At 47.6% G+C, this 11,392-nt stretch overlaps 1 protein-coding gene across 1 annotated transcript in view; it reads left to right on the top strand.

Annotated features, from left to right (window-relative positions):
* The first annotated feature begins 4,469 nt into the window (after positions 1-4,469).
* The window catches only part of USP10 (ubiquitin specific peptidase 10), a 42,652-nt gene continuing 35,729 nt past the window's right edge, over positions 4,470-11,392 (top strand). The window contains exon 1 of the mRNA XM_072346673.1: positions 4,470-4,619. Coding sequence (XP_072202774.1) covers positions 4,599-4,619 — 21 coding nt within the window. The 5' untranslated portion in view covers positions 4,470-4,598. The remainder of the gene's footprint in view (positions 4,620-11,392) is intronic.

Here is an 11,392-nt window from a genome sequence, read left to right as displayed (position 1 = left end):
AACTGTCTGGCTCGTGGATTGATTTAACTGTTGTTTTCCTTATTGACAACTTGGAAACAAGTAAATACGTAAATATTTGAGTAATTATTTTGAGTGGCATTGATAATGATGGGAACATTTCAGTAGGCAGGAGCTAAATACAGCAATTGGAAGTAGGAATGTAAATGGCTTGGCCAGTCCACCTTTTCTGCATCACACTCCAAACCAGGCAGGCAGAAATTAGTTGTTTCAAAGGTAGCGTTTATTGGGGAGTAGGTCACCACATTTATGACTTCATAGCATGAAACTTAATTGCATCGGCAGAATATAACCTCAGCTCTCATCAAAGTAAGCTTTACTTTCCCTGATCCATTGATCCTCTTTCCAAACTAAATAAAGGCTATAGATGAGGATGTGATGTCCCTGATACTATTGGATGTCACTAGTGTATCCTACCTGTTGTCGCTGTAAGTTTTGTCACCATTTGCAACTGCCAGACCTGGGGCAGTCTGCAGTGCTAAAAGCAGAGCCTGGCCCCTTTGCTGTGGACACTGTGTCTCAATTTGGCTCAGCATCACTTGGGAAGTGGTAGAAGCCTTTTAACTAAGAGCACATCATGCTTTAAAACAGCTGATGGTCCTTATTGCTGATCTGCTTTGTGAAATCGGTGCGCTGCAGTTTTGCACAATTAAAATGGAGGATACGTATGAATGAATGCCTGCTTCGATTCTCATAGTCCAGGCAGCCCTCTGTGCATATGTAGGATGGGCAGAGCAGAGTTAGTGTCCTACTGCTCTTACAGGATCAGCCTGGATCCGGCACCTGAACATTCCACAGCCTTCCAGCCTTCACCCATAAGCTTTGTACAGCATTTCTTGTCAGGAAGCACGTCTTTCTTCCTGCTCCGGGGGATAAAACTGCTGCTTTACCTCATTTTAAAGAAGGTTCCCGTTGCCAAATTCTGATGAAAGCTCATTTTACCTGACACAAAACAGCTGCCAAAACCCTCTGTTTCTCTCTTCCCACACTTCCACCACGCATGGATCTTGGCATCAGCGTGTCAGGGAGCTGCTGCCTGTTAGATAACAACGTTCACGTTAGATAACAAAAATCTCTTGGGATACCCTGAGGAAAAATTACACTGTGGTGTGAGATGCAGTTGTTTTGAAAGCTTGAGAAAGAAGTGTGAAATATTTCTGTTTTCAGGCTGAGAAAAACGTGTCTTTTCTCAGTAGGAGATCAGACTGCTTTTTTTTCTCCCCAAGTACTGGTGTGTTTTACCTGCTGTTTGGGATTCAGTATTACTGAGTGGTAGCAAAAAGGGTCTCATGCCTAGAGAATGTAGGGAAAGAATGTAACACTTAGTATCCTGTCACAGAAATGATCTGCCTTACAGAATAAAAACCCAACTTTGTGGATTCTATTTGTGATTCTTAGCTTGCTAATGTGTCTTAACTCATCGCTCAGATGTTTTCTATGGGGAAAAAAAGGTAGCAAGACAAATCTTACTTTCTGTTGTTTGTCTCTTGTAACAATTCAGTCCCCGTGGATGTAGTACTGAGAAGATAGTTACGGCTTCATGAACTTACAGCTTTGGGTTGTCTTCAAAGTCAGGGCAGACACACGTCTTGTCCAGGTGATGATGCTGTCTCTGCAGTGCAGGTTTGTACATACACCAACTCCTGCTCCATATGGTTTCCTTGTCCTTTCTGGCAACTCCACTCCTGATGAGGGAGACACGGCCCAATGTTAGGTTTGTGGATGCCAAATGCACTTTTTTGGTATCTCGTGGGCTTTTCCTGGAACTCCATATAGCTTTGGGGTAAAGGAATCTTGGTTCTTATTTTGATGAGTTCAATGACAAGTAACAGAACGTGGAAGGAAGGTAAGACAGAGAAGCAGAGACTGCAGCCCTGAAGTGGACTTTTGCATGAGAGGGCAGAAAGCTTGTATTTAAGACAAGCTTGGATGAGGCACAATGCAGCCAAAGGGTCTGCACAGGTTAACTGAAACACAGATATATTGAGTCAAGCATCCACATGATCTATCAAAGACCTGCCCAGGCTTGAAAATTGTTTCAGGCTAAATTGAACCAGTTTATGCTTAAGTTCCTTCCATCAACAAATGAAACGTATCTGTAGCAGTTTATCCAGAAGTTTAGAAATATGGATTTCAGAAGCGACATTTTGTTAGTGTTGTTTTTTTTCAGAGTAAAACCTCTGCTATTGGTGTCCTGTGCTACTCTACCACTAACCATTCCTGCTCTGCTGTATCCTTTGGTAAGTCCTAGGTGCCTGGTGCTGGTCTGTGCAATTTAGGTCATGGGAAGTTCAAATCTCATCATCATTCAGCTATCACGTTTCAGCACTCGTGATATTCTCAAGTGTGATGCTGTGGGAAAAGCCTCAGGAGTGACTGCCCAGTAGAACACCATCCAGTGCACGAGCTGCTGTCCAAATAGAGGTCTGACAACGAGGACCTAGGCAAGTTCTACAACAGAAGGAGAAGTGCTTCATCAGGGCTGTCAGAATGCTTTATTATCACCATTAGCAGCAAAAAGGAGCTGGTTTGGCAGAGACTCCTGTTCCTTCTTCGTGAAGCACTATATCATGTAATTACTTTTGTGCCCCCATGACCACTGTGAAAACAGCCGGATTTACCTCTGGCAAAGTTCATGAGGTCTCTGTGGACCTTATTCTGGGGAAGGGCTGTCACAGCTGCATTTCACAGACCGTACCAGTGTCATCTCTGGATACCGGCCTAGGGCAAGCTGATCTTCTGTTGAAAACTTAAGACACAAAAGGAGACAATGGACCCCACGCAGAAGCAGATGAGGTCCAATGAAAGTGCTTAATGTCTGCAACTGGATGGATGGAACTGAAAGAGCTTCCTCCCCAACACTGTTTTTGTGCCGCTTTGAGGCATGAGGCCGGTACGAAACATCAGACTCCTGGCACGTTAAGTAATATTTCTGACTTTTAATAACACAGCAGCCACACACCAGGCAGCCCTTTGATTTCTACAATCTTCATTTGTGATAAAAAAAAAAACAAAGTTACAAAATATCACAAAACGTGATAAAATTTTAACAGACTTTACGCTGAACGTCTATTAAGATAAAACTGAGGGTGGTTTAGGTGCTACCGAACTGACAGACAGCGACATCCTTTCTGCCCACATGTTCACTGTCAGCAATGGCTTTTAGCAGTAGCGGTGTTTGAAATAAGCCGTTTCCAGGTGGGAGGCTCTGTGCTGGTTTTCAGCCATTGGAAGGAGCAATCTTTCCAGCAAAAACCCATCACTTTGAATTTTGCCTTCAACCAGATGAGCTCCTGCAAGATTTTCACTCCATTATTTACCTTGTAAATTAGACTTTGGGGGTTGGGGATGCAGATGTTTGAAATGCTGCATGCAAAATCCCTGTATGTTCGTCTCCCTTTTAATATTAAACAGCCATTTTCACTGCTGGTTCTCCGCCTTAGGACAGAAGAGCAACACTTGCTAGAAACAAAAGAAAAGGGAGTGGTAGCAGGGCGTTGTCAAGTAAAAAAAGGGACAGAAACCGATATAGAAAAACCATTTACTGTGGTTCCTTCCCATTCCTGTCACACTTAGTGCTTCACAAAACCAGAGACAAACGCCTTCACCCAATAAAGACGGGGCTGATGTTTTCTCTGCGTTTACGGTGAACCTCAACCGAAGCCACAAAGTTGCCCCCTTCAGCTTTCAGCCACCTTCAGCTTTTTGTTAACACCGCAGTGGACTTTCGCAAGGCTCCGGGGGGGAAGAAATAAACGTGGAGTAAATTAGCGATCAATTGGACAGACTCTTGCCGGGGGCCGCAGCATTCCCCGATGACTCAGCCTTGTCAAACTCCCTCATGAGCTGAGTCACTGGGTTTGTTTTCCACACAACCTGCCCCTCGTTCCCTGCGCTGACTCGGGATGAGGCTGTTTTGGCCGCTCACACCTCTGGGGCGACGCCGGGCACGCGGCCTGCAGCCAAACGGAACGTGACGTGAACCTGAGCGCTGAGCTACTGAATGATGCTGCATTAACTCCTCGGGGCAAAGCCGGCTGCGTTTGTAACTGCGTTTGTAACTGCGTTAGTAGCTGTGTCTGTAGCTGTGTTTATTATTCAGCCGTAACCACGCGGGCAGGAGCCGAGTGCCGCCCGCAGCGCTCCAGCCACGAGGCGCTGGGCTCATCCCTCAGTTCGGGCCCGTTTCACGGGCTTCTCGCTCGCGGCATCTCACTGCCCTCAAGCGACGCCGTGGGGCTGCAGGCAGCGCTTCCTCTCGGCCTCGCCCTCACGGCAGCGACAAACTCCGCTTCCCGCCGCCCGCGCCCCTTCCTCAGGGCCGCCCCGCGCCCTCCTTAGCGGGCACTACGCATGCGCGCCCGCCGCCCGCCACCACCGCCCGCCACCACCGCCCGCCGAACACGCATGCGCACAATCTGCACCGCCCCGCCCCTCCCCTCCCCTCCGGAGCTGTGCGCAGGCGCAGTGCGCGCCGCCTGCCCGCCCGGCTGGTGCGTGTGAGAGAGAAGATGGCGGCGGCGGGGGCAGCGGCGTGAGGCGCACGGGAGACGCCGAACTCTCCACGGAAGCGGGCCGTCATGGCCGTGAACGGCGCCCAGGTACCGGCCGGCCTTTTCTTTCTAGCTCTGGGAGCCTCGGGGCCTCCTAGGCGGCTCCGTAGGGTGGCTGGGCCCCGTGGCGCGGCTCGCCGAGGGGGGGAGCGTGGTGGCCGAGAGTAGGCCCAGGGTGATTCTGCAGCTTCATTGAATCTCCTCGGCGCGGCGGGGGGGGCTCTGCTGGCGGCCGGGCTCCGGCGCTTCCCCTGCCCCGCCGAGCGGCCCCGCGTGCTGGGGGCGGCCCCGGGGGGGGCAGCCGTGCTCGGGGAGGGGAAGGAGCGGGGCGGGGAGCAGGAGGCGGCCCGGCGGAGCCCTGGGCGGGATGGAGTCGGTGCCGATCCCCCTCTCGGCCGCGACAGGAGGAGGGGGGTGGGGGGGGGGAGAGAAGGGGCTGCAGGCGGGGAGGTTCCGTAGGTCGGGCATTTTTTCGGTGGGGGGAAAAGGGGGCACGGCCGCATGGAAGCGATTCTATAATGGGAAGAGAATAAGGAGATTTGTAAACTAATCCTTCTCCTCCCTCCCCCCGGCCAAACACGCAGTGCTTTGGGGTGCAAAGGGCTGCGACGGGGAAGGGGGGGGGGGGGGTAGGGTTACCCCGGGGCCTCCCGGTTCCCTCCCCCACCCAGCGTGCGGCCGGGCGCGAGGTGTGCGGCCAGCATGGCACGGACGGACCGGGTGCGTTTCCTATCGCCTTTATAACGCGGTTTTTTGTCCTTTTTTTTTCCTTCTCTCCACAACCAGAGGCAGCGTCTCTTATGCCGAACTCGCAGCCGGTTTGGTTTTATCAAATCGTAAAGTTTAGGGGAGTTTCGCGTTTCAAATGAATGCTGCTGTTCGACCACGTGCTTTTCTGGTGGGGAATTCTTGTGTGGAATCGGAGCGTTTGAAACACACTGATGCATCATCTCGTGTCGTGTGCTTTAACGCAGGGAGCCTGCAGTACACGCGCAGTGGAGTTGTGTGTTAGGAACACTGACTGATTTTATTCCTCTAAAAAGAAGTGTGTAATTGATTTAAAGTATCCTGGTAGTTCTGCTCCAGCTTCTTTTATGCTTGAGCAAAGGGGCAGGACCTGGGTCTGGTACGTGGGTGTTTGTTCCCAGGGCAGCGGTGTTTCTGGAGTTACTGTGATGGCCTGGGATTGCACCGTTTGCTGTCCTTTAGCTTTTCTTTCAACCTGGAGGAAGCACAGTTCTGTGCATTGCCTGCCCTAATTAATGATAATTAGAATGCAGCGTATATGAAAAAGATGGAATGTCCCAAGCAGAGGCTCTTTGCTCACTGCCTTCTCTCCCTTCAGTACAGGCAGCAGTGCCTGAATCGCTTTGATAAGACTGACATTTTTGCTGCAGTTTTTCTCAATTTAGAAGAATAAGGGAAATTTTTGTGTCTGTACCTTGAAATGAAAGAAAAGAGCTGGGCTGATGATTTGGTTTGGAGTGAAGCACTGCGAGGCCATAATTAAAAGTAGATGGTACGTTCATCTTTAGTAGCGACTTGCTGTGCGCAGCCTATTTTATATTGAAGCACTTTTTAGGTAAGAAGAGAGATGTTGGTCTTGTGAGGATTGCAGTTTATATATAATTGAGGATGTGAATCTGTCAGTTATCTTACAGTTAATATTTTGTGTCATTGTTTTTCTCTCTTTTCCCTCTGATTTAAACAGCTTATTTAAGTTGCACAATGGAGGTTCAAATGGATGTCTCTATAGAGCAATACACTGCTATCCTGCTGAAGGAAGGTAGTGATGTTCCGGGCTCTGGGATGAAGAATCTGAAGTTCAGCAATTTTACACGTTTCCTTTTTGTTTTAGGAAGGTAGTATTGAAGATCAGTAGAAAAAATGGAATAGTTTTGCTGATGTGCTATATTCTAAGCACAAGACCACATAGTCTTTTCACACAGAGCGTGGTGATGCACTGGAACAGGTCACCCAATGAGGTTGTGGATGCCCCATCCCTGCAGGCATTCAAGGCCAGGCTGGATGTGGCTCTGGGCATCCTGGTCTGTTGGTTGATGACCCTGCACATAGCAGGGGGTTGGAACCAGATGATCATTGTGGTCCTTGTCAACCCAGGCCGTTCTGTGATTCTATAGTTTAGTTGCTATGTTTGTATCACAATGCTGCGTTCTGGGCCAGCGTTTTCCTATGTGATTCATTGGAGCACACCATAGTTGAGACGTTTGCTTTGCCACACGAGTGAAAAGTCTCTCTAAATAGTTAAAATGCACTGTAGGGTTTCTGCCAATGGATGGGTTCATGTAACAGTGTGCAGAAGCGCTCTGTTGGTTGCTTTGCACATTCTAGCAGATGATTCATGGAGCATGACCGTATAGTATATTTTCAAAGGAGGGATTAAACATGGACAGCCAGCTAGTCTGCAGGCACATCAGTGTGAGGTAACACAGTTCAGATAGTGCTGGTCTCTCGTGCCTCTGTATTCCATGCCATTATTTCCTAATCATTTAATGAGATATTGAAGTGTTGCTGTTGGTTTTCTGGGCGTATTCGAAGCGTATTCAAAAATTCTGGAGGCAAGCGAGACACAAACCAGTTGTATCACTACAGGTTCTGCATGGCGCTGCAGAGGGTGAGCTGATTAACACTGAGCGTAGTGGAAACCATTTCTCATCAAGGACGTGTAAGAGAAAAACTGAAATGTTTCCCTGTTTGGAAAAGCAATACTGAAGAGTTGTTTTAACCACGCTCCTATCGTTTTGATAGAGCGCATTAATGCAGACACTTCATTTGCAAATCTTGTGAAAACAAGGTAAGCAGAAGAAAGGATACGGTAGCAGAATGAATCATTTATGCTTGTTTTGCTCTGTCACCATTCGGGTGGTGTCAGATTAACTCAGTGCCATGTGAAATGCCCCATGTTGCCCCCAGAACCAGCACCAGTAAAAACCAGTAGGACGTGTGTTCAGGAAGAGCCAAACAAGCTTGTGAGCTGTGCATGCTCACCCCAGACCAGGCAACCAGAAGAACTAGAACTTGGCCTCCTGAGTGCGGCCAGGTCTGCACACGGGGCTGTGGGGTGAAAAAGTCTGCAGGCGTGTATCATCTCTGCAGTGTATGGCTGGGAGTTTGTGAGTGGTGTTGATTGGGAAATCAGCATCTCCAACAAAACAACAACAAAAAAAGGCTGTTCTCCAGCTGGAGGAGTTCCTTGTGTTGTCCTTGTGTCTGTGCAGATGTGTCTAGCACCGCGTGTCCTTGCAGGCAGAAAGATACGTTGGAAGAGGGGGCAGCATGGATCCTGGTCGTGTTCCTAAAATGGATGGCAAACTGTGACTTGGGTGGGGGCACTCGGGACGCAGCATGTTGCAGGAGGGGCATTGCCTTCTGCGGTTGGGCTTAGCTGAGTTTATGTGTTCTAAAGGACTGCTGAGGAAGAAGTTGGATTGGTGGGTCCTTTTTTCTGTTCTGGGACTCCCTCATCCATGACACAGGACTGGTTGGGAAGGTCCTGCTGCCAGAGCTGTTGCTGATGGAGCCATCCTGGACTTTTATGCTCTGCAGAGCTCAGGCTGCAGGCAGAGCTGAGATAGGTAGCCAGGAGGTATCAGTTGTCTCTCTGAAATGTGAATGGCGAATCCCCGCAGCACGTCGTGTGAGTGTGGGCTGGTTGGCTTAAAAAAGGAACTCTGGGAAACCTGACATAGAGCTTAAATTTGGAAGTGTGTGGCAGCATGCAAATAATAGAAATCCACGTTTTTTGTGAATCACTCCTATACATTCTTAGCACTGATAGTGAGACATTCTAGAGTGGAACCTACTACTTGCTTATTAATAAATACATTTTTTTTGGCAGTTGTGCAGACACGCTGCTTCCTCCATTCGTGTAGCTGTTAAAATAGCTGTGAAGTTAAGTGGGGTTTTGCTTATAGGTAAACGACATCGATTGCTGCTCAGTGCTATACACACAACGTGCTGCGTAGTACAAAACAGGCGAAGCTGTTGTAATAGAACTTGCTGGCCTTGGGCCACTGGATTATAGTCATTTGTCATCCTAATGCCATTTCAGCAATGTAGATGTTCATTTCAAAAGAATTAAACATGCTGGAACTGCAGTTTTCCATAGAGGTGGTTTATATGTGATCATTAAACACACAACTTGGGATTATGGAACAAAGAGTTGTGCTTCATGGTGAAAAACGTGTATGTGTGTCCATATGTGTGCACAAACACTCCATAGTGAAGAAGTTAGTAACTTAAAATTGGGTTTATAAACTTTGATTTATGACATTATAATTTGTAGGTTTAACTCTGCCTTTTAAGCATAATTTCCAATAATGGTGCCATGTGGATTATTACAAAAAACAAAATGCTTTTAAAAGGTATTGCCAGATCAGTGCTTATGGTGATACGTTCATTAAGTCCCTCGCAGTAAGACTTTGTAGTACGTTAGACCTTTTCATTCTGTATTTGACTCCCTAATGCCTAATGTAATTGCAGATGGTCTTGATGTTTTAAATACGTTCAAGAACTTTTTCTCCTTGTTTGACAGCGTAAGATCTGGGGCTGTCAGTATAAGAAAGATGCAGAGCTCTTGGAATGAATCCAGAGGGGGGCTGCTAAGATGGCCAGAAGGCTGGAGCGCCTCTCCTGTGAAGAAAGATTGGGGGAGCTGGGCTTGTTTAGCTTGGAAATAAGAAAGCTCTGGGGAAGACCTCATTGTAGTCTTCCAGTACTTGAAGGGAGCGTATAAACAGGAGAGGGAACGGCTGTTTGTGAGGGTGGGCAGTGATTGGCAAGGGGAAATAGTTTTAAACTGAGATGGGGAACTTTAGGTTGGATGTTAGGAGGAAGTTTTTCCCCCAGAGGGTGGTGACGCACTGGAACAGGTTGCCCAAAGAGGCTGTGGATGCCCCATCCCTGCAGGCACTAAAGGCCAGGCTGGATGTGGCTCTGGGCAGCCTGGTCTGCTGTTTGATGACCCTGCACACAGCAGGGGGTTGGAACTGGATGAGCACTGTGGTCCTTGTCAACCCAGGCCATTCTGTGATCTATTAATCCTCAGCACTAGTCTAGAGGTCAGGTTCTTTCACCTATAGCTGGACAGGAGGTAGCTTAAATCACAGCAGCGCTGACCAAGTGATTGTGTGAGGCTCACTGGCAGTGTATGCCTTATGGAAGAGCATAACAAAGGTTGACACAGACTGAGGAAAAGCATTCTTAGGTTCACATAATGGTCACAAAAGTTAGCATGGTATAAACTGATATTTACAAAAGTGCTTTGGGGAATTGGGCTGTTTGCAGTATTGCATTTGAATTAATGTATGGTAGTTTTAAAGAAGCGTTGTGTGTTGTTTGTCTTGGGTTTAGGTTTGGGGAGAAAGGTACGTGGGTCAGCTTCACTGCGTGTAACATTAACACAAAGTGAAATGGAGTTGGAAAATCACTTATGGGTTTGGTAACGGAATGGTACAATGATTGGGGTTTGGCTTTGAGCTGGGAGAACATCCCATCTGTGAAGAGTTTAATAGAGAAGCATCTCTTCAAAGGCTCTGAGAAAAAGATGTATGTTTTAAAAAGTCTTGTTTCAAAGGATTCTGCATGTGGAAGACTTCTTTTTTTTTCCCCCTTTTGTCTGAACTAAGCATAGCAGCAGAAATAGCAGTGCTGCATTCCCTCAGTGCAGCAGGCATGTTTTTTTGCACGTTCAGAGCCTGCTGCAGTGATTCACGGGCTGCCTGCATCGCTTCTCCCCTTCAAATTTGTTGGCTGGCAGACTTAGAAGTGTAATTTAAACCCCAGAAATCGTATATCCTTCATGCAAAGAGGCAGAGGCTTTTGTCATGAAAACGTTTTGTCTGGTTGGTGTTGGGATTCCTTCGTAGGTAGTGTAGCAACGTTTTCCCTATGGTGATCTTACAGTGTCGAGGTAATGTTAGCAGCATGGTGGGTGCTTAGCGGCTTTGCCATGTGCACATAGCTATCTCAGTGGGGACCTCTATATAGTTTGCTCTTTAGACTGTTGCAAAAACACACGTGTTTAAGGTTGGCTTAAAACCAGCTGATATTAGCAGGAAAGAGCCCTGAGATGTGGAGTGGATCCCCGCTGTCACATGGCAGTGAGTGAGCCCTTCAGTCACACTGACCTCTGTGCAAAGGCAGTGCTCAGTGCTGTGGTGCCAAGCGTGGGATCCTCTCTCCTGGTTGGTCAGGATCACATTTGTTTTAAAGGAGGAAATGAATTCACTACCAACTCTTCACAGAGTGGAGTAGGGAAGCTGCTGGCAGAGGGGAGGTGGAGATGAGATACTGACCATCTCCTCGTTTCTTGCTGTAAGAATTGGGATGGGTGAAGAGGCAAATAGAAAACACTGCATGGCTTAATGGTAGCAAAACTCAATGTTTTTGGATCGTGGTGTGATAAAAGGAGAGGGGAGAAAGAGGAGAGAGAGGCTGAAAGTCATGGTCAGCACTTCAGGCTGAATTGTAAGAACAGTCTATTTCTCTCGAGTTCAGTCAACCTTGGTCTACCCATTGAATCATATGGTCTCTAATAATAGCTGGTTGTTCCTAAAGAAAGAAGTGGTGCCGTAACTGTCCATAAAACATGAATAGCCTTACTTGCTGTTCCTTTGCTGCCTTCAGGATACAAAACCAAAGCTGCCACTGTTTGAAAGGTTCTGTGGAACTCTAGTTAATGGTTATGAAAAAACAAAGTCAACGATGACTTATTTAGGCAAATCTCCATACTCACTGTCTATAAGCTGTGATTGCAGGCTGTGTTCCTTTCACAGGTTAAACTTCTGTGAGTTGCAGAT

The sequence above is a fragment of the Excalfactoria chinensis genome, chromosome 11, assembly GCF_039878825.1.
Source record: "Excalfactoria chinensis isolate bCotChi1 chromosome 11, bCotChi1.hap2, whole genome shotgun sequence".
Lineage (NCBI taxonomy): Eukaryota > Metazoa > Chordata > Aves > Galliformes > Phasianidae > Excalfactoria > Excalfactoria chinensis.
The sequence above is the reverse complement of the archived record's forward strand: the minus strand, read 5'-3'. Positions and strand labels throughout refer to the sequence as shown.